The sequence below is a fragment of the Choloepus didactylus genome, chromosome 2 (genome assembly GCF_015220235.1).
Source record: "Choloepus didactylus isolate mChoDid1 chromosome 2, mChoDid1.pri, whole genome shotgun sequence".
Classification (NCBI taxonomy): Eukaryota; Metazoa; Chordata; class Mammalia; order Pilosa; family Megalonychidae; genus Choloepus; species Choloepus didactylus.
Window position 1 is genome coordinate 45,743,553 of NC_051308.1, and position 23,437 is coordinate 45,766,989.

The window sequence follows — 23,437 nt, forward strand, 5'->3', positions numbered from 1 at the left end:
AATATAGACTTATTATTTTATAGAAATCAGCTTCTTCCCTCTGCTAAACACATTCTCTTAATGATTAAAGTCAAATGGCATATTTTCTACCACACACCCCTCTCTCTCCATTCAAGTGTTCAACACAATTAAACAAACATTCTGTAGGTTTCCTCTACGGGCAAGGCATTGAGTAAGATATTTACTACGAGTAAGGTATCTTCAGATGAGTTATTTAACCATATACATCACAACATATTTAAATTTCATATTTTTTTCTTGCTAGAAATACTCTAAGGGAGCTTACATATAAAATTACTCTTTATGATTACCAAATAAAGAGGCTAACAAGTTCCATGGCATATATTCAGCCTCCATCTTCGGTATTTATGACATTCTTTAATAAGAGAAAGCAGTAGGCTCACAGATCCGGTACCTACTATCTGCGTTCTTGGATAAATTACATGCTTGAGCCTCACTTTCTCTCATCCGTAAAATGCAGATCTGCTTCTGCTACTACTACTGCTGCCACCTCACCACCACCTACCCTACCTCACAGAGACAGAGGGAATCAAGTGTGACCCATAAACTAGACAGTTACTTACTCAATAAAGAAAGAAATGTCTCTTGGAATGACTGATAACAAATCATATATTTGTATCACAGCAAATTGCCAAAGAGAAAATTACTCAGTAATATCCAATAATCTCCTACATTTATTTTCATGGTTATAATTCTGTAACATTAAAAATAGTCTGAAAGCAATTATATAATAATGTAGATTACAAGGGGTGACAGTGTGATTGTGAAGACCTTGTGGATCACACCCCCTTTATCTAGTGTATGGATGAGTGGAGGAATGGGGATAAAAACTAAAGGACAAATGGGGTGGGATGGGGGGATGATTTGGGTGTTCTTTTTTCACTTTTATTTTTTATTCTTGTTATGGTTCTTTCTGATGTAAGGAAAATGTTCAGAGATAGATTGTGGTGATGAACGCATAACTATGTTATCATACTGTGGACAGTGGATTGTATATCATGGATGATTGTATGGTGTGTGAATGTATTTCAATAAAACTGAATTTAATAAAAAAAAATCAAATGATACAAAAAAAATAGTCTGAAAGGACATGAGAGGCTAAATTTCATATCACATTATCATTCATAAACTCTAATTCAATATTTAAGTATCCCTTATTAACTCACAAAGAATAAAAACACATGTACATCCTGAGAGAAGACCTTCTGACCCCATAATATAATTTTCTCCAGGAGACTTTAAAAACATCTCTAGTAATTTTCCATATAACAGTGTTTAAATCTAATCATTATGGAAATTGCCCTCCAAAATAAGGTTTACTTATTCTCATCAAGTTCTGGTTCACTTTGAAAAAATTTTAGTGTATACTGTTTTAATTTCCTTGAATCCTAAAAATAGTTTTAATTTAGAATTAATGTTGACTGCAATTCAAAAAAACATTTGAGTACCTACTCTGAATATAAATAAAGGAAAAAAACACCTAAATCCCACATACTTACATCTTCTGTGTCAGTGCCAAGCAAAGATTGCGAACTTAAGTCAAGTCCTTGCAGTTGGAATCGCGCTACTTCGAGCTCAAGTAACAGGTGCTCCGTCTGTTTCTTTTCTGCTGCCAGCTTGGACTCCAGCTCCATTGTCACACTTGTCAGCTTCTGCTGCCATTGTTCATTTTCTGACAAATACTGCTTTCTAAGGCAGTCAAGCTCTTTCCTTTCAGAATTCAATAACTGTTCAAGCGCTTGAATTTCCTTATTTTTCATAATCCATTGACTTTCGATTTTCTCTTCCAGCTTCTTGAGCGACTGCAGGTATGTCTGACAGAGGGTCTTAAGTTCTTCAGTACTCCTCACCGGGGCAGATGGAATTTCTTTCTTGGTCAGACTGTCCTCTAGACTGCTGCAAGACGCTTCACTGACATTAGATTGGTTTGCAGAAACAGCCTCTTCCAAATTATTCAAAAGAGATTTTTCTCCTGTCTGTTCTAAAAGATCTTTGTAAAAAGAGGATTCTCCCAAACCGGTAAGACTAGTGCTGTCAGTCACACCAGAGAATGACAGTGACAGAAAATGCCCCTCCTCGGGTCCCAGCTGTCCCTCCTTTACCAAGTCACTCGGAAAACTTCTCAGGTTCAGTGACAAGATGGAATTTTCAGCCTTCAATGTGTCAACATAGGACTGCAGTTCTGATACCTTAGAGCTCATTTGAAAGTGCTGATCGTGTAAAATTTTGTGTTCGCTTTGTAAAGATGAGAATTTCTCCTGTAATTCAACAAAGTGCATTTGAACTTCTTTGTTTGACAATGTCAACTGCTCACAGAAATTACTGTCATCCAAAGGATTCAGGGACATAGACTTCTGCTCATTTTGTTGTTCACTAAATCCAGCTTCTGGTGTTTGTTTAGCTAACTCACCTTGGAGAAGACCATTTTCATCATTTAATATTTTTACTTCATTTACTAGTTTCTCTACTTCTTCTGCCATTTTACTAGTTACTGTGATACATTCTGATCTTGAATCGTTCAGCTCAGATATTAGTCCAAACTTTTCAACCTGCAGTATTTCAAACATTTTCTCCAGCTCAGTCAGTTTGTTCTTTGCTGTTTGTAGAGAGCACTGTAGCTGTGCATTGTCATTTTGACTTGTTGACAACTCACGAAGCACTGAAATATACTTTTCTTCTGTATCTAGTTCACAATCTTTGGGGTCACTAATTTCTTGTGACTGAGTATCTTGTTGCACACTCCCAGTTTTTAATGCTCCTCTAATCGTCTGTAATTCTTGCTGCAGGCACTCTTTCTGTTCCTCACTTTCCTGAAGTTTTAATTCCATATTTTTTATCACAGCTTCTAACTGCATCAGTTGTGCATTACAACTGTCTACAGAAGTGTCTCTAACTTCAAGATCCATCTGAAGTTGAACATTACATTTATGTACCTCACTTTCTCTTTCTTTCACCGAGTCCCTAATTGGTTCCAATTCTAGATTTTGATGTTCACACTGAGTCATCACTAACTTAATCAGGCGCTCATTCTCTTGTAATAAAGCATCAACTTCCTTTTGCTTCTTACTTTGTTCTTCCTTTAAAGTCATGATTTCTTGCTTTAAACTATGAGCCTCGCTCTTGGCATTGTTTTGGATATCAGTCATCTCAGATCTCAGATCATGCTGCACTGCCCCCAACTCTAGTATTAGGTTCTGGTTTCTTTCTTCAGCTAAAGTTAATTTTGTTAAAAATACTTGATGTTCCCTTGCAAATGTTTCCTTTAGCTGTTCTAACTCATTTTTTCTATTTTCACAAACACTAGTGCATTCATTCAGCAAGCACTCTAACTTGGAGTTCTTTTCTTGTATTGTTTTGTGTTTTTCCTGAAGATCCTCAAGTGCATTTTCTGCTTCTTCACATCTTTGCAGTAAAATAAGTTTTTCTTGCTTGTACTGATCAGATAACTCTGAAATGCTTTTCTCTTTCTCATCTATACAATTTGAAAAACTCTCACTTTTTTGTAGTAAGTTCATTTTCTCTTGATTTAGGTTTGCATTAATTTCCTTAAGAGTCCCATTCTCTTGGGTCAGCTTTTCAATTTCTTTTTTATTTAGAGAAATGATGGAGCTCATTTCCTTTTTCTCTGAGCTCAGGGTTTCAGACAAAAGCTGTAGCTCCTTTAGAGATTCTTCAAGTAAATGATTACACTTTTTTAATTCTTGCATTTCTGCTTGCTCAGTTTCAAACTTTTCATTCAACAGTTGCAACTCTATTTCCTTGCTCTCAAGGGCAACTAAAGTTTCAGCAACAACATTCTCATGAACAGAAGTGTCTTCTTGTAATTTACTTATGCGTTGACTTGTTTCAGTCACAAAACTTTGATGCATCTGTTCTGCTTTAATGAGATTTTTTTCTATTTCTCCTTTGATTTGCACCAACTCTTTACACTGCTGCTGCAGATCTGAATTCATCTGCTTTTGAGACTCTAATGAAAACTCAAGTGAAATGACTCTATTTTGTAGGACTGTTGAATTGTTTGGACTTTGGTCTGCTTCTAAATGGTATTCACTCCTTTCTGAAGGCATGCTTCCCTGTTCTCCAATTATACTTGCAAAGGAATTGTGCACTGCGGGCTGCTGTTCAAAAGTTAAAAGGCTTCTGTGATGATCCTCATTTGTCACTGGAGAAGAATCTTTGGATTTTAACAGATATTTGAAGCTCTCATATTCAGCATGCAAGTCTTGGTAACATTGGTCTTTGTCCAGTATTTCACTTGAGAGTAACTGAAGTTTGTGTTCTAGATCTTCAACTTCTCCAGTAAGCTGAGAAATTTTCAAACACATGTTTTCTGCTTCCTTCATATGTTTCTGGTCTGAGAACTCAGCTTTCTGCTGTAGTTCCACATAAGCTCGTTTTTGTGCCTCTACCTCTACACTTTTGCTGTCTATCACATTGTGAAGGTTTCTGATCTCCACATTTAGATTTTCTTTTTCCATTTCCATTGTTTTTAGTCGTTCATTGTATTCGTGACTTTTCATTTGTTGAGTCTTGAGACAGGTTTCCAAGTGATTAATTTTACTCTGCAGACTTTCCTTTTCTGATTCCATCTGACTTAAAAGTCGTTCTTTTTCACTATTCCGACGAGAAAACAGAGTTTTCTCTTCTTTTAATTCTTCATATTCTTTCTTTTTTAACTCCAAAGCACTCAGTAAAGCTTGGGACTCTTTCTCTGTTCTGCTTAACTTATCATTCAGTTGTTCAATGTGATGCTCCCTTTTCTTCAAAAGGTCTTGAGAACAATCTCGCTGCTTTTCCAGATCAGCCAGGGCAAGCTTCAATTTCTCTAAAGTCAAGGAGTTTTCTTGTTGATTCATTTTTTCTTGAAGATCTCTTAACATGGTTTCCTGGGAGTTATTCTTAGCTATTAAAAAAGAAAAAAAAAAAAAAAGTCAATGTTTTTAATAGTTTTCCTACAAGAATTCTAAATTCTTAAAAAATAAAAAAAAAAATTTAAATCCAAACAAACTAACAGCTTCTTAAGCCGTATAAAAATTGGCATTATTGTTGCCTGGGTATCTCCTGGAATACCTGATAATTATCTAAGCTGATAGAAAGACATTAAGAAAAATGATCATTTTAAGGACAGCAATACATTTGTTAATCTTCTTTTCAAGTGGCTTAATCAACTAATGTTGTAAAAAATACCAAGGATTATTTTCCAAAATCTTTTCAGGCAGCTTAATCAACTAATGTTGTATAAAATACCAAGGAATATTTTCCAAAAGCACTTGAAACTCTTTTCTCCTTCTTCTTTGTATGTGCGTATGCACGTATTCATTTTCTCCCTTTTCGAAATACTTATTCAAAGAGAGAAAATTGGGAGTCTAGCACAGCACTGAAACAGAAATAGCCTACTTTGCTCTGGAGTAATTCCGAAGTCCCAGAAAAGTAAATAACTACTACTCTACCATTTCAGGCAAAAAGCCATAGAATTAGACTGATGTGAAAAGAGTAAACAATGCTATATAACAGTATCTCTTAAGGCCTCTACATGAGTTTTGTTGTAGGAACAATTATCTACCCACCTACCAGCCCCTCACAGTAAGGGTGTGTCTATGAATATGAGAATCCTGTGGAAGCATTTGAAAACTTAATTACTGCCTTGTTTTCTACCCAGTAAATTACCTCTACCCGCCCGCCCCTTCTAGTTGAGAATGACGGCTATGCTTCTGCTAAACTGTGGTGGAAAGGCTTCATATCCCTCAAGGATGGTGGGGATAAAAGAGTTGAGAACCTCAAGAGTAGATGATAAAGATGTCATATTAAATGGAAAAAATACAAATTTTAACCAACTATTCGCAATCTACCTACTGAGAGTTGACAGCTGTGGAGACAGCTCCGCAATGGCTATCAAACCACTTGGCTGTGAGCATCTCAAAAGATGACACTGGTGACCAACACTGAAAAATGCCCTAACTCTTCCTTTTCTTACAGGTTTCCTTCAAGAAAGTCAAAGATTAACATTTCCACCACACTACTACGGAAAAACTGAAAACTGTCTTAGGGAGATTAAGAAGAAAATAGTCACAGAGAAGTGTGACACGCAATCTGCAGGTCGGCATTAAAAGAAATCCTAGATGTGCAAATACCCCAGTTAAGAAAATAAATATAAGTAAAAGACATATGGCACAAGCAAACAAATGGGAAACTAATGATGGGTTCATTTGGTGTGTATAGCGAAATACATTGGCTTTCAAATAAGGAAATAAAATCATTCAGTCAAGTAAGTCATCAAAAAACAATGTCATTAAGAGCTTGGAAAACATGCATTTAATATAAGTTTTTCCCCATTATAAGGGAAAAGGTAATGAGCAGGGAGAAGAGCTTCTGGATGAAACTAACTAACACACTAGAGACAAAAAGAATGGGACTCTGGGGCGAGAGATAGCACTGACAATTTAGTTTTGTGTGGGAAATATTTACCCTTTTGGTTTCCAAGTGCTGAAAACCAGGCATTTTGGGACTTAATATGTTCCTATAAAAAAAAGCGTCCAACTATCACTCTGGAAACTAAAAAATGAGAGCGGCAAAAATGCTTTCTCCACCTCAAATGCAGTCAGATTCAAAGAAGTTTCTTCAGTGTGCTAATGTCATCAACCCGACTTCATGGGAACAACAGGTTGAAGAAATAACTCTGAAACACTAAGCTTACCTCTCAGTTCTTCTACAAAATTCTGGCTTTGATTTAAACACTGTTTGACCTTCTTGAGTTCTTCCTCCAGGTGGCAGACTTCACTGGCTCTTTGCTCAGACTGTCTGTTGAGGAGGCTGTTTTCCGTCTTCATTTCCTAAAACACATAGTTAGTTATAATCAGAACAAATACTCCAACAATTTAGGACTTCGGCCTTAATAAGGGTCCCTAATGGAGCTGTTTGCTTATCTTATGAGTGGAGGAATCAAACTTACCCTTTAAGTACTTAATGAAGTTAAGCATCCTGACTTAACCAAACAATTATACAAATAGAAATCAAAGAAAGCAAAAAAAAAAGATCCAAATCTGATCACTTTTTTTCCCTCAATAAATATAAATTTCTTTGAACTTTCTGGTTGTCCACGCACTTGTGGAAGAGTTAGTTTATAAGGAAAATCTTATATACAAGATACTCAGAAATTACAAGTTCCTATCACTCCTGAACAATCAAATACATTCTGCAAATATGTGACATGTTAGTAAGACAAAAACTTCAACTGACAAATTTCTATTTCCTTTCCAATGCAGAACCGTCTTAAGGGTTACTCTTATGGAGATGACTTTATTGGTAAAACTACCATCAAACACATGTTTAATCAAGTAAATCTACAATGTGAAAGATTCTGGAATGGATATTTTGAAAGATGCAATATGCATAAAAGAGTGACCCTACCCTCAACGTGGGTACCTTCCAATAGGGGAAGATGTGATACCAATAATTTAATACACACTGGGATGTGCTAGCCTCTGTGTGCTATGGAAAATCAGAGATGGAGCACAGAAAGAAGAATTCATTCTGGATGTGGGGATCTGAGCTTTCGCAGTGAAAACAGATTTTCAGAGTACTTGACTAAATGAAGTATCCATGCATCAATGTGCAATAATTCAATAGAAAGGCATATGCAATTCTGTTCTATTATCTAGGGAGACCGGTCTATTTTTCTGAATCTTAAAACCAAGCAGTATGTGGATGCCAAATAAAAACACTACTGCTTATTTACCATGTAAGACTCACATAATTAACGTTATGAATCCTCTATATTCCTCCACCTGTTCTTCAACTTTCAATGATCTTATAGCTGATGAGAATCTCATTCTATATTGAATGCCACCCTCTGGACCATGGGAGTTGGCATATATCATTATAAACTGACAGAACCAAGCACTTCACATTCTTGATAAAGAAAATACATATTAATATAAATATATATACACATATTCTTTGTTGACTTAGCAGAAAGAACTTTTTCAAAACCATACTTCCAAAAAAATACAAACAGTCCCCCTCTGAGAAGTGGCAAAAATGTTTGAATCTTAAAGAAACCATTAAGACCCATCCTCCAAAGCCCTATCGCACCGTTAGAAAACAGATGGCCCTGGCAATGCCGTGCTGGAAGGCTGCCTTCAATGATCAGTCTGGTTACTACCAGCAGATGGGCACCGATGTTGCAAAGCCAAATTCAAGAAGAGGGAGAATCTGGCTAGTAGAAAGTACTTGAAAACTTGCTGGCAGTGATTCTCTTCATGTGTATATATGATCATTCCATTATAAAAACAAGACAGAACCTGTTGTAGTTAGACTCCTCCATCTTTGTCCTAATTCTGACTCCCTTCCGCTAGGCTAAACAGACACCTTTATCAAATGAAGATGTCAATCAAGAACTAAAGGGCAGCTCCAACTGAAGTGGAGCACTTTACCAAGGCACTTGAACAAAGGGTAATGGAGCATTATTAGTGTATTTCTTCCCAAAATGTAACATTAGCCAGACCTCCATGATCAGTGCTAAGATCAGCTGAATGAGTTCAACATGAAAGATTCGCTAGAATTTAACCACCTGGGATGACTTAGGATTTTATTTTGCAACTTATATTTTCTTACCCTAAAAATTCAATCAGACCAAATGACGTCTCCATCTAGAGGCTTGACAAGAAAGCTGGGAAGACACTGTGTGTCAAAGCAGGGCACATCATAGTACAAAGGAAAGACACTAAGGAGAAGAGGAAGAGAGGTCACAAGGGAGGGAGGGAGCGGGAGATTTGTTTGTGTCCGTTGGTCTCTTTCTGGCTCTGTCCATGGTGGAGACATTCAAATGAAAAGCCAGCTCACTGGAAAGATTAACATGTCTTTCTCTATTCTGGCATTTGCTCAGTAAATATTTGTTGCTAATGAAGAAATGTTCAGCCAATCCTGGGGCCCAGCAGGCTTACAATGCTATGGCTATGACTAACCCAAGAATTTTAAAAGGCCAGAATTTAGAAAATGAACATCTGAAAATGGATCTGCGGGCTGTCATCCATCAGCAATTAGTTTTCTGCGAGGCTACAGCCACTTAAGACTTGATTGGGTAGCTCGTTATCAACAATGAGTTAAGCATACAAGAATTTATTCTCCTAGGCATCTCTTGCAGCCTCACATGATTTGCAAAATTGGGCACTACTCTGGAAAAGCACAACAAAAATCCCCATAACCATAAGCCAGCATTAGCGCTTAGCAAGCAATTCCACCCTGATCAACTTTGGTTTAGGAGTGGCAAGGGAAGCATCATTTCCTAGGGCCAGACAAAACAAATTTCAGTTAGTGTGGCATTTCATGATCCCATCCATGAATGAAGCTTAATACATCCCCTGCTAGGGTGAAGTCTATATTGTCAAAAAGGGATAGATACAAAAAAATGTACTTTTTCCCCTTCCACTTCTTCATACTTGCCAACCAGACAAAACTCCTTTGAGGACCTAGTGTAATACAGATCCCTATGTGTAGAAAGGTCCCTAAGCTAGTATTCCTGATCTTGACTATCAAATGAAGGTATTTTATTGTCCAGCCCCAGGCTACTGAGCTGGCACTGGATGCTGGATGAATAGCTTACCTAAAGCCTACATTTACTTTGATACTAAATGCTAACTTTACCCTTGATTGGGCCATTAAATCATGTTTCCAGGACTGACAATTTTTCATTGCAAGCATCATATTAATTTACTAAACACAGACAAGGAAAATTTCCATACAAATGTCACATTATTTGAGCATCCAAAACCTATAAACATGCTAAACTTGTTGGTACTTACTTACAATTAGATACGGAAAGTTACCCAGGATGATAGAGAATAATAGAACAGGCAAAAATGTTCATGTTAAGGAAACCCCAAAGGCACTGTCACTCTCTGTGCCTATGGGTGACAGCAAACAATGGTAACATAAAAGGACACAGCAGTTGTCAAGACCAATGCAACAAACAGGGGGCCTGCAACAACAACCTTCATTTACTGAGCACTTATGTGCTGGGCATTGGGCTAAGCACTTCACATACAATGTTTAATTTAATCATGACTATGGTCTTGGAAAGTAGTATTATTAGTCCCTATATGTAAAGGGGAAAGTCAGACTCAGAAAGGGAAGTCACACAGAAGGTGGGTGGCAGAAAAGCAACCATTTCAAATATCTCATACTCTTAAGTCGCCAACATTTTAACCACTAAATTATACCACCACTCTAACTGGGTAAATCACTTTTCTGATTCCATCCCAATTCAAAATGCAAGAGCCAGCTACACTCCTTGAATTTTTGATACCATCCTCAAAATAACATATAAAGACATAAATTAAGAACAAACCTAAACTAATTACCAGGCACTGTGCTAGGCACTTTCACATGACTGCCCTCATTTTACCCAGATGTCAATTAAATATAAGTTAAACGTGATGTGCATTTAAGCTCCACAGCTTACAGACCAGATCCTGTGGGGATGAACAAGTCTTCAGAAACACCTGCAAGGCAATGTCCAGACCACTACTGCAACTTGGCAAGCAAACAGTTTGAAAATGTCTGGACCCTCTTCACCAGATGATCGCTTTTACAAAATGTTTCCACCAGGCAGCCAGTGGAGTCGCAGGAGAGTTCCTGGCTGAAAGGGAAGCTCACAGAGGGAAGAGTTTGGTGCCAGTCTGCCTGTGGAAATGTTAGCGGAAGCATCTGTTGGTTGGTCCCCACTGGCCAAAAGGCAAACATTTGTTTTGCTGAAACAAACACTTCCATTTGAAAACGTCCACTGATGAAACCATCATCTGATTTGAAGTTTTCTTCCGCTTGGGTTGTTGGAGTTCTGGCGTAATATCGCTGGAGTAATGTATTGCACCTTTGAGGCTAGCTGCTTTAACAATCTCCTCTTTGCTACTGACAGATGTTCTGATTTTACAATTGTGATATACTCTTACAGCTTTGGAGAGAAATAAATTTAGGCTTTTGCACCTGGATAAATAATTGTTCTTTACAGAGATTTTAATAAAACACTCTTTACAGTCTAAAAAAGTGATCTCAGAATATTTAAAGAATGAGTGGAAAAACATTCTTTCCTATGGCATTTGATTGAAAAGAAACCTCTACTATCTTCTGCTATGCCTCTTACTAAAATTACAATACTAATTTATGGCTCTATTTGAATTGTTTCAGTCTATTAACTGTCCCTAAATGGTTCTTAATTAAGTCCTTTATAATGAACTCCAGGCCACTAAATAAATTCAGAGAGATGCCAAATTAAAAGTATGGGTGGATAAAATCCTATCAGTAGAAACAACATCAAGGTACTCCTCTCATATCCATGCTATTTGGGAATCCATATCCAAATATAAATCTCCAAGGGCATTTGTCAACCTGTGCTTGCAGGCACTCAACACTGATGCTACTACTGACATTTGAAGCCAAAGTAATTTAACTTACAAATATTTGATATTTTTATACAAATTTTAAATCTAGGAACGCTTTGTCATCATTTTTATTTATTTCAATCTATGATTTTCCACAGGGCTTTTTATATTTAATGAATCAAAAGCCAACTCTTGGAAAAGGAATTCAAATATCATGTCCTATCATCAATTTTGTTTCTATAACATGTCCTATCATCAATTTTGCTTCTTTTCATTTAGAAAATGCTTTGCTTTCTTTCTTCTGTCCACGCACTTCCCAGGTAGTCTAAACACTTATTGTAAAAAATATAGTATGCATTCTTAATACAAGCCATGTTTTCCTATAATTACTAAATATATATTAGCATTATAATGGGGTGGAAAGTGAAAAAAACCCACTTATGTTCAATTAGGTTATATATATAACACTGTATGTAATACTTCTGAAAAATAAGAGAGAAAAATATATATGGTCCTAAACTACTGAAAAACAGTACAGAAATTCTCTTTCAACCATCACACTTCATCCTATACAGAAGCTGAAAAATACTCATCTCTACTCCTCACATACCTCACTGGTTTTCCTCAGCTCATTCTCCTTGATCTGACTTGCCTGTAATGCCTGTTCAGTTCTGCATAACTTTTGCTTAAATTCTTCTAAATATTTTTCTAGCTGTTGTTTAACCAATGAGACCTATAAAGAGAAAAAAAGGCAAAGTTTAATTTTTTACATTTTTTACTTTTTAATAATCATTTATTCTTAAATAATAAAAAGGTCAAGGAAGATAAGAATTTATGCCATCTATTTCAGTGAGACAAAATATATGTCACAGCTAAACGCAGCCCTGTAACTTTCACTTAAAATGCCATAATATGAACCTGTGACATCACTTTGCAACAGCATATAAGAAGCTGGGAAGGCAGCGATAAAGGATTCAAAAGTTTATCACAAAAATAAAACAAATGCAGAGTAAGAAATAAGCAAAAAAAGTTAAGACAAGAAACAAATTGGTAAAGCATATTTGCAATATTTATAAAGGAATAAAAAAGATTTCTATCCATAATACAATATATAAAGCACATTCATGATCTAATTTACAAAATGAAAAACCAATTTTTTTAAATGAGCAAAGGATAGAAACAGAAAAATTTATACAGAAGAATTACAAATGGAAAATTAGCTTTGGAAAGAAATAACCTCAAGAGATATTGAGGAAGTGTGAATTAAAACAATAGTAAATGCCATTTTTCATTACTTAGTTGGCAAAAGTTTAAAAACCAGGACTATTTCCTATTACCAAGGATGAGAGGAAGCAGGCTGTCTCTTAGGACTAGTAAGAGGGTAAACTACACCATTCAGCACTGTCTACCAAAATTTAAAATGCTTATACAATCCAAGTCATCAATTTCACCTCTAGAAATCAGTCTTACAGAAATATCACTGCATGTACACAAATATATCTTCCCAATGATATTACAACCAGGCTACAGTAAACAAGAAAATGTTAAGAACCTAAATTTTCATCACTAGGGGATCCAATAAAAGCAAGGCTCAGGCAATACCAACAGAATGTCCTCTTTCAGTTAAAACCAAAACCCTCCATTTTTACAGTTGTAAATGTATTTTTAAAAAGGCCTTCAAGGATACCCATTAAACTGTTAATAACCATTTGTCCTAGGGAGAGTAGTAGAAAAGAGGGATTTACTTTTTACCAGATTTGGAGAGACGGAGAGATAAACAGATGGGTGTGTCTAGAATAAGCATTTCACACCACTCCTTGTATATATAACAAGTACCAATAAATGCTAGCTTTCCCCATCCTCAGCTGCCTTCTCCTATCCCTGGTTCCTATAAGGGAGGTCAAGATGTCTTAGACTGCTATAGCTTGAGTTTGAATTATCCTGAATTTTTCAAAAAATAAAAGACTCTATTTAAACAATAAATCCTTAATTTTAGCAAAGAAGCAAACATAGAAAATGAATGTAAGTTGGACAATATGCGAATACCTAACATATTCAGGGTAAACTCTAAAATGTGTCACCCTCCCGGGCAAAATGGATCAAGTCAAGAAGAGAAAGAACAACTCCACTGTTACATGTTCTGCCATTTTAAAGCTATAGATATTTAGGGCTTAAGTGCTGTAGACATTGCAGTGAACTAAAAAGACAAAATCCTGTCCTCATAGAACTTAGATTTGAGCACTAGAAGGCAGAAAATATAAAAATAAGAAAATAACTATGATGTGTGTCAGATGATAAGTGCTAAGGAGAAAAATACAAGTTAAAGGAAACAGAAGGTACTTGGGGGCAAGGGTAAAGACTTCATTGGTAAGACAGCATTTGAGTAGAAAGCTCAAGAAGTGAAGGAGCACACCATGAAGATCTCTCTGGGAAAAGAGCATCAAGGAAGAGAGAGCAAGGCAAAGGCCTGACGTTGGCACGTGCTTGGTGTATTCAACCAATGACAAAGAAGTCATGTGGCTACAACACAGTGAGTGAGGGGAGACTAGGAGGAGGTGAGGTCAAAGAGGAGGTGGGAGGGCCACCTAGTGTCCTGCAGACCATCAAAAGACCTGGCTTTTCCTCTGAGATAGACGGGTAGTGGTTGGAGGGTTTTGAGGGAAGAAGTGCCATGATCTGACTTACATTTTAAAAGGCTTGCTCTGGCTGCTGGGTTGAAAAGAGATCATAAGGAGGCAAGGGCAAAAGCAAGTAGACAGTTAGGAGTCTACTGCACTAATCCCGGTGAGAAATGATGGTATCTCAGACCTGGGTGGTAGCACCAGAGAGGTGAAAAGTAGTCATATTCAAGATAGAATATAAAGATAAACATAAAAGTCAGGATTATTCTTAATAGGGAGGAAGGGAGCATGGGGAGGGTTTCTGGGTTGTCAAAATTCTATCACCTGATGTGGGAAATGGTTACAAGAGAGCATGTGTGTTGGTTTGGAGCTGTTCTGTACCCCATAAAAGGCCATGTTCTTTTAATCCATCCCTGTTGGGGGCAGACCTATTGTGGATGGGACATTTTGATTAGGTTGTTTCCATGGAGATGTGACCCACCCAGTTCAAAGAGGGTCTTAATCCTTTACTGGAGCCTTTTAAGAGAATGCAGAGAGAGAGAGAGCTTAGACAGAAACACCCTGGGAGAAATGAGCAAGGACCCAGAGAAGCCAAGAGAGATTCTTCCCAGAGACATTTCGGAGACAGCCAGAGAAAACAGAAGCCAGGAGAGAAGTATCAGCAGTCGCCAGCTATGTGCCTTCCCATGTGACAGAGGAAACCCAGATGCCATTGGCCTTTCTTCAGAGAAGGTATCCTCTTGTTGATGCCTTAATTTGGACATTTTCAAAGACTTAGAATGTAACTGGTAACTTAATAAATCCCCATTGTTAAAAGCCAACCCACTTCTGGTATATTGCATTCCAGCAGCTTTAGCAAACCAAATCAGCATGTTGCATAATACTTTAGTTGTACATTTGTTCTATATGGATTTTGTATCTGTACTATATTTAACAACAAAAAGGTTTGAATGCATGTATATTATATATATAATGCACACACATACATGTGCATGTGTGCAAATATAGACATAAGTAAATACATACATAAATAAAAGTAGAATTGTAATGGATTAGTTGAGAAGTGTGAAAGAAAAAAGAAGAGTTGAAGATGACATGGACCAAGCAATGTAATGAATGGAATTGCTATTTTCTGGAATGGGAAACACTGAGAGGGGAGCAAGTTTGAAAAGAAATATCTGAAGTTCAATTACTAACATGTTAAGTTTGAGACGCCTGTTAGATACGTAAGTGTCTACCAAGTATATGTCCATGAGTCTTAAGTTCAAAAGAGACATCCAAACTGGAGATATAAATTTGAAAGTCATCATCTTATAGATGAAATGTAAACCATAAAACTGTATGAGATCAACTTTGGAGTGAGTGTTAAGTAAATTGATTATAATTTTCAACGCTTTTAACTATTATTGGGCACAAATTTCTTGGGATAGCTCCCATCTGGTCATGACCAAGAACCACCAGACCATCAGAACCATCCACAGACTTTCAGATCTGAAATCAGAACTCACCCCCCTCTTTCTCGAGATGAGAAAACCAAGGATCCATTTGCTATGCACTTAGAGAAGTAAGGAAAGAGAAGATAGAATAGTCTTTCTTTACAAGTATGATACATCAGGTGTGATATTGAAATAACATGTATAAGAAAAAAGGGGTATTAAGGGAAGGAAACTAAATTAGCATCCTACTTTATCCATTTCAGCCTGCAGGACATTATGAGTATTCTTGGCTTGCTGTAACTCCTGGGTAAGTTTGGCTTTCATTTGAGTATACTCTTGGTCCAATGTTTGGAAAGAATGCTGTTGACGGGAGAGCTCCTAAAAAAAGGAACAGATATAAGAATCAAATTGGCAGTAATTAAAAAGGGAGATTCCAGGGTGAGACAAACATCCTTCAAGCAATGTTATATATAAAGAGCAGCAGACAACAGGGAGCCAAGCCGACCATCCACTTCAACGATAAATATAATCAGCCCTAGCACTGGTTCTGGTGATCAGATCCAGGTCTCTGAAGGGGAAGGGGAAGGGGAAGAAGTCTGCCAGTTGAACACATGGAAACTAGCTAACTCCTGCCCCATCCCCCAATTTTAAATTATTCACCTCTATTTTGAAGGATCTAAGGACAAAAGAGAGAAGAGCTGAGCTGCAGAGGTCACAACTCAGCTGAGGAAATAAACACACTCAAAAATGGGGTTTAAACATCATATACCAGATACCACTTAGAATCATCTAGAATTTAGAAGCATAGGAAATATATGACACCAGTTAACTTCGATAACCACAGAAGGATGCCAGATTGACATTTCCAGTTGTTCTTATTAAAAGGCTATGGACTCTCAACCTGCATGACACAATTTCAGAGTAAGTCACATGAAAGAACCAAACTGGCAGCAATACTTCTGAAAAGGAGTACAACTTGTCTGCCAATTCTGTACCCAGCACACCAACTACCTTTCTAATTATTTGCCAACCCTTGGTATCAAAATAGCTGGAAAACATAATATGACTTCCTACATAGCAAGGAAAGTGTTTGAAACAAGATATATGATCCTTTCCTACCTAGTATCAAATCTTAAACAAATCAGAAAACACTGATAAAAAAGAAAACTGACTTCTGATTCTCCAATCAAAAACTGAAAGATGGAAAAAGTACAAAATACAGGTGTGAAAGAAAATAGTGACCTTTTGCTCACAAAGCATTTCCCCTTTAATATCCAAAATCATGATAAAAGCTCCTCTTTTCCAGTGATCAAACTATTAAATGTCTATAAAATTCTTCCAGATAAACTCTTCATGCATCCATTTACCTTACCTCTTGAAACTCCTTTTCTTTCTCCTTGATTTTCTGTTCCAGAGAACATCTGGCACTTTCTGCATTTTGTCGCTGACAACTTAAATCTTCAGTCAATTTTTTCAGTTTTTGTTCCAATGCAGTACACTAACAACATATTAAAAAGTTCAATACAAAACAAAAATTATTCAAGTAAAGAAGCAAATATTTTGAGTTTTAGAAAAATTCATCCTAACATTTGCTTCAAGTTTACATAGTGTTTTGATAATTTTAAACCCAACTGTTTATGAAATAAAAATATTAGCCAAATATCAAAGCCAATATAATTATCTTATCACATATAAAATTTTTATTTGGGAAATATTAAAAAGGATGTAAAGTGTTAGCTTATTTAAATAAATACTTCATAAACTGAGCAATGTTTAGAATGAAACATTAGCAATGAGAGAGAGAGAGATGTTTCTGAATAACAATTCATCTAACATTTTGTTGCATGGAAATGAGAGGTTAAAATGCAGTGGTGTTGACCTATGTACTTGAAAGCCTGTAAAGTCATCAAAGGGTACCCACTATCTTCATATAGTAGTCTGTTTCAAGCATGATGGGTTTCCTGGGAAACTTTAAATATTAAAATGATTCTTCCCACAATGCCCTCAGTATGCCACTTTAAATTTCTGGATGATCACAGTATTCCGGAGAAAATCACAACTAGTTTTTAACCAAGCTGCCATGAGCATCATTACAAAGAACATTCTATTACCTTTATACGTAGTCAATTATCCTTGAATCTAATTTTTTAAATGTGAACTACATCAAAATTTAGGGTGCTCTTATAAAATTAGATTGGAACAAAATGGTCTTAATTCTTTACTTGTTGAAATTCATTCCTCTGAATATTCTCCATGGTTTTAAATCCTTAAACTGACAGTCAAAACAACTCTAAAGACCCAAAGAGTCATATGAAAACTTCATATTTGTTGGTAAGAACTTCCTGGTACAAAAGAAATGCTCTCCACAGAAAGATAACTAAAAAAAAAAAAAAGAAAGAAAGAAAAAGAAAAAGGAAAAGAAAAGAAAGAAAGAAATGCCCCCTAATTTGGCAAATCTTCATCTACTAATGGATTTTTCTAAGACTCATTGTAGTTTGATTTAGAACTATTAGAAATATTAGAATTTTAACTGAGAATTAATAGGAAAACATTCTGGCAATATTTTGCTAGAAGACCAATCAGCCAACAATTAATAACTATTTGAAGATGAAATGACTAAAAGATTTTGCAAACGTCAGCACTTTGAAAATACCAATTGCAAAAAGTAAAATATAAAGCCAGTGGTTCAGATTAATCCTCTGCCTTGGACACCAAGACACCTTTGTCATTTTTCTTACTATTTTGCATGTTTAAATTCCAAAGGAAGAGAATTACAGAGACCATTTAAGACAATAATAAATATGAATTCAACAGATATTTATTAAGGGCCCACTGTATGTCAAACACTATTCTCGGCACTGGGGATACAGCAATAAACAACTGAGGCAAAAATCATTGCCCAAATAATTGTCCATAACATTTGACAGTTGACAGTTTTCAGGAATGGCGTAATAGATGAATGAACACTTGGCTCCCTCTGCTGACACTCCTTCAAACTACAAAACATTCTACTAAATATCTCAGAATCAAGAATTCTCTCCTTCTGGAAATAGTAAGTAAAAAAAAAAAAAAAAAAAAGCCTATAAAAAGTCTTTACATTTTATTTAAAATTTTTAAAATGACATTCTGATGTTGACACACAATCCACACAAGAGTAGCTGACCACTAGGTGTCTTGAATGCTCCGTGTTATTCTAAAATGGTGCCTAGGGCTCAAGACCTTGTAAATAATGACATAGCATATACCCCTGGGAACTCACTGAGAACTCTGGGCCTAGTTTTTTCACGTATAAAATGTGAGTGTTGAACTCCAGGTTTGCTGGCTGCTCCAACACCATTTCTACATGAATTGAAGCCTTGTAATCCACATGGTTTGTGAACACTTGGAAAAGAAGCATACTAGAAACAGCATTATGTTCACTTAAGTACATGGTATTGATTTTTTTCAAATTAGCTTTGTTTTATTTAATAAGCAATTCTAATGGTAGACCAGAAAATAGCATAAATACTGCATAATTTGATTTCAGCAACATATGACAGAGTCTGATTATTCTTAGAGATAAGACAAGAGAAAGATGGACTGGATGTTTTCAGTTAGGTGGATTAGTAGTTCATTGGGACAAAAAAAAAAGACCTCAGAAAGCACTGACCAACAGTGTCTTAGGAACCTGGAGAGAAGTCTCTAAAGAAAGAAAGAAAGCCAGGGCTCTGTTCCCAGCACTGTCTTAGTCAAAATTTTTAATTGATGATCTGATGAAAAAAGACCTCAGCAAGTTATTTTAGATAGAAAACGGATTTGGTGATCTTGTCACACCTAAAACAACAAAGTAGGATACAAAAGAGTAAGTGGAAATGCTCATACTTAGGAAGTCCTGGCTTGGCAGAAAATATGCTTAATTGACTAGGAACTCAATGTGATAATGACAGCTAATATTATTATAAGTTTACCATGTGCTAGGCACTATGCTATAAGGTTTCCCAAAAGTTACATTAATCTTCATAACTCTATGAGACAAGCATTATTATTAATGTCATTTTATTAATAAGGCAATAGGTGGAGAAGTTAACTAAACAGCTTCAAAGCAACGCAACTGGGATGTGGCAGATCCAGGACTCAAATTGAAGTCCTTTTATGAAGAGAATAAGTATATGGGTCAAGGAAGGTCATGACCCATTGAATCTCCACTGCTCCTTCAGCCTTCCCATCAACATTTATCAAGTATTTCTCTGGGTAAAGCATTGCGTTAGGGGAATATATAAAAATGAAGCTCATGTGATGGAAAGGGGGAGTTTAGAGTCATGTATGTCACAAAAAGAAAGTTGGGGGTTAAAACATGGGACTGTATAACAGCGAATCTTGTAGTGAACAATAACTGTGATCAAGTGTACAAACTAAAAAAAAAGTTCTTTCATGATCTAGAAAAAATGTATGACACCATTAGAAGGAGTTAATAATAGAGGGATATATGGGAAAAAAATATACCTATTGCAAACTATGGACTATAGTTAACAGTAATATCTTAATATTCTTTCATCAACAATAACAAATGTACCACACCAATAGAATGGGTCAACAATAGTGGGGGATAAGGGTATGGGAGGATTTGGGTTATCTTTTTTGTTTTTATTTCTTTTCTGGAGTAATAAAAATGTTCTAAAGTTGATCATGGTGATGTATGCACAACCAGGTGATGATACCGTGAGCCACCGACTACTTCGGATGGTTTGTATGGTATGTGAATATATCTCAATAAAACTGCACGGACTTGCACATCTGGGAAGATGGAATAGACAAATGTTTCCCTCTTTGCCCCACTAACAACTAAAAGCCCTGGACATTATAGTAAACAAACATAAGACTCTGGAAGGTGGAGAGAAGAAGGCAGACAGACCAGGGACCTTGGGACATGAAGAACAGCACAATGGTGCTGGACAAAAAAAGGACTGTCAACCCCAAATCCTTTACCCAGAGAAATGAAGAGGAAATCCAGACATTCTCAAATTAAGGATAACTAAGAGAATTTGTTGCCCAAAGACTTACCCTGAAATAATGGCTAAATGAAGTTTTCCAAACAGGAAGAAAACAATAAACAGAAACTAGGAAGGAAGAAACAACACTCTAAGCAAGAATATACTGAAATACAAAAGGCTTTCCTTCTCCAATTTTCTAAATTATGTTTGCAGATGAAGCTAAAATTATAACACTGTCTTAATGTGGTTCTAAATGTATGCAGAGAAAACATTTAAGACAATTATATTATAAATGGAAGAGATAAAGAGATGGAGAGAGAGGTTAAGTTTTCTGTATTTCGCTCAAACTGGTAAAATGGTGACATAAGTGTGATAAACTGTGAATATAATGTAAGTTCTAGAAAAAACACTAAAAAAAAATACTCTACATAGAAAAACACCCAAAAAACTAGGGATAAATCAAAATGGAATTCTAAAATTGCTCAAGTAACCCACAGGAAGGCAGGAAAAAAGAAAAGAGAGGAGGAAAAGAAAGGGAAAAAAATTAAATAGCAGACTTAAGCCATAACATATCAGCAACTATATTAAACATACATGATCTAAATATACCAATTACAAGCCAGAGACTGGCAGAGTGAATTAAAAAACATGACTCAACTACATGTGTGGCTACAAGATATTCACTCAAAGCACTGAAAAAGATATATCATGCAAACATTAATCAAAAGAAACTAGATGTAGCTATGCTAATATCAGAAAAGGTAGACTTCAGAGCATAGAAAATTAGCAGGGAAAACGAGGGATAATATAAGGGTTAATCCTTTGGTGTATAAACCAAACAACAGAGCTGCAAAATATGGAAGGCAAAACTGATAGGCCTGAAAGGAGAAACAGACAAATCAATAGTTATAGCTGGAGAATTCAACACCTTTCTCTCAACAATTGATAGAGCAACTAAACAGAAATCAGCAAGTATACAGAACTCAAAACATCATCCATCAAAAAAGATCTAATCAACATTTTTAAAAAACATTACACCCAACAAGAGCAGTATACACATTCTTTCCAAATGCCCATTAAACAAATTCCAAGACAGAATATAACTTAGTCCATAAAACAAATCTCAACAAATTGAAAAGAACTGAAATCCTTAGATGGTGTTCTCTGAATACAATCTAATCAAACTAGTAACAGAAAGATAATGGGAAAATCTCCAAGGAATTGGAAATTAAACAATACACTTCTAAATAATCCATGGGTCAAAAAGGAAGTCTCTAGGGATAGCAATAAATATATTGAACTGAATGAAAATAAAAATAGAACATATCAAAATTTGTGGGACACAGCTAAAGCATTGCTGAGAGAGAAATGTATAGTACTAAATGCATATATTAGAAAACAGAAAAAGTCTCAAACCAATAATCTAAGCTTTCACCTTTAACATGGGGAAAAAAAAAAGTAAATCCAAAGCAAGCAGAAGAAGAGAAATAATAAAAGTAAAAGCAGAAATCATTGAAATTGAAAACAGAAAAACAATAGAGAAAATCAATGAAACAAAGAGCTAGCTCTTTGAAAAGATTAAAAAAAAAAAATCAATAAAATTGACAAACCCTAGCAAGACTGACAAAGAGAAAAAGAAAGACAGCATAAATTATCATTCTCAGGAATGAAACAGGGGATGTCACTACAGAGCCTACAGACATCAAAAGACTAAGGGAGGGAGGAGGGGCAAGATGGCAGCATAGAGAGGAGTGGAATTTAGTCAGGCCCCTGGAACAACTCATAAACAAGGAACAACTAGTAAACAATTTGGAATAACTGCTGGGGGACAACCGTGATTGTCCACACATTGTACACCAACTTGAACTGGGAGGAATGCCTGAGATTGCAGCATAGAATCTGTAAGTAAAACCTGAGGAACCACACCAAGACCCCCTTCCCCCATGTCAGGCTGAGCTGCAAAACTTGCTGTGATAGAAACTAGCAGCACTCTCTGAGCGAGTGAATATACCTCAGCTGAGCTCCAGCTGGGGTTTTAATTAACAAATGTGGACTGCTGAATACAAGCTACAAACTCCCAAGAAGCAGACAGAGGCTTTTAGTGATGACTGACCTTACACAGCTGGGGGACTCCTCTGTCCTGGGAGGGAGAGCCTAAAAGACCGGATGCTACCTCTGGCCAATGAGTGAAACTGGGGGGCTGTGTACTGGCCCCAACAGGGGTCCTTTCTGTCCCTTTTTCTCTCTCTGAACTTAAGAGGCTCAGAAGAAAGAGCTGCAGCCATTTACAGTTTGCAGCACTCTGAACCAGACAGGGGTGGAGATAACTGAGTCAGAGAGACTATTCAAATGCAGATGATAAATTCCTAGGGGGTGTATCTTCCCTAAGAGTAAGGAGGTGGGGCCTAGCTTTCCCTTCAGAACCAGACCCCACAGCCTGGGGGAAAACAGCCAAAACAGAAACTAAGGAGGCCACACCTCCTTACACCAGTTGGGAGTGAAAGACTGACAGCACCACCTGCTGGGTAGGTTAGGAAAAGCACAGCGACTGGAAACCTCACAGGAAAGTCTGTCTTTCCTCTAAGATACACTCCGAATATAACCCCATTTTGAGACCTGAACCCGTTCTGGTCTGGGAAAATCTGACTGGGGTAACCAAGGAAACCAGATGCCTAGACAACAAAAAACTACAATCTATACTAGGGAAAATGAAGATATGACCCAGTCAAAAAAACAAACTTACACCTCAATCAAGATACAGTTGAGATAATGTTTCACTTTAATGAAACAATCTATTAAAGATTTTCAAAGAAATATGCTAAATCAAATAAAAAACCAAATCAATGAGTTCAGGGAAGATATAACAAAAGAGACAAAGGCTATAAAGAAAACACTGGATAAACATAAGGTAGAAATCCCAAGTATGAGAAAACAACTGGCAGAATCTGTGGAAATGAAGGGCACAACACAAGAGATGAAAGACACAATGGAGACATACAACAGCAGATCTCAAG

At 36.4% G+C, this 23,437-nt stretch overlaps 1 protein-coding gene across 2 annotated transcripts in view; it reads right to left on the reverse strand.

Annotated features, from left to right (window-relative positions):
- Positions 1–23,437, reverse strand: part of CENPF (centromere protein F) — an 80,804-nt gene that overhangs the window by 18,970 nt on the left and 38,397 nt on the right. For both annotated transcript variants that reach the window (XM_037823881.1, XM_037823873.1), the window contains exons 8-12: positions 16,826–16,951; positions 15,703–15,831; positions 12,007–12,129; positions 6,716–6,851; positions 1,521–4,924 (exon numbers count right to left, since the gene is read on the reverse strand). In XM_037823881.1, coding sequence (XP_037679809.1) covers positions 1,521–4,924; positions 6,716–6,851; positions 12,007–12,129; positions 15,703–15,831; positions 16,826–16,951 — 3,918 coding nt within the window. The remainder of the gene's footprint in view (positions 1–1,520; positions 4,925–6,715; positions 6,852–12,006; positions 12,130–15,702; positions 15,832–16,825; positions 16,952–23,437) is intronic.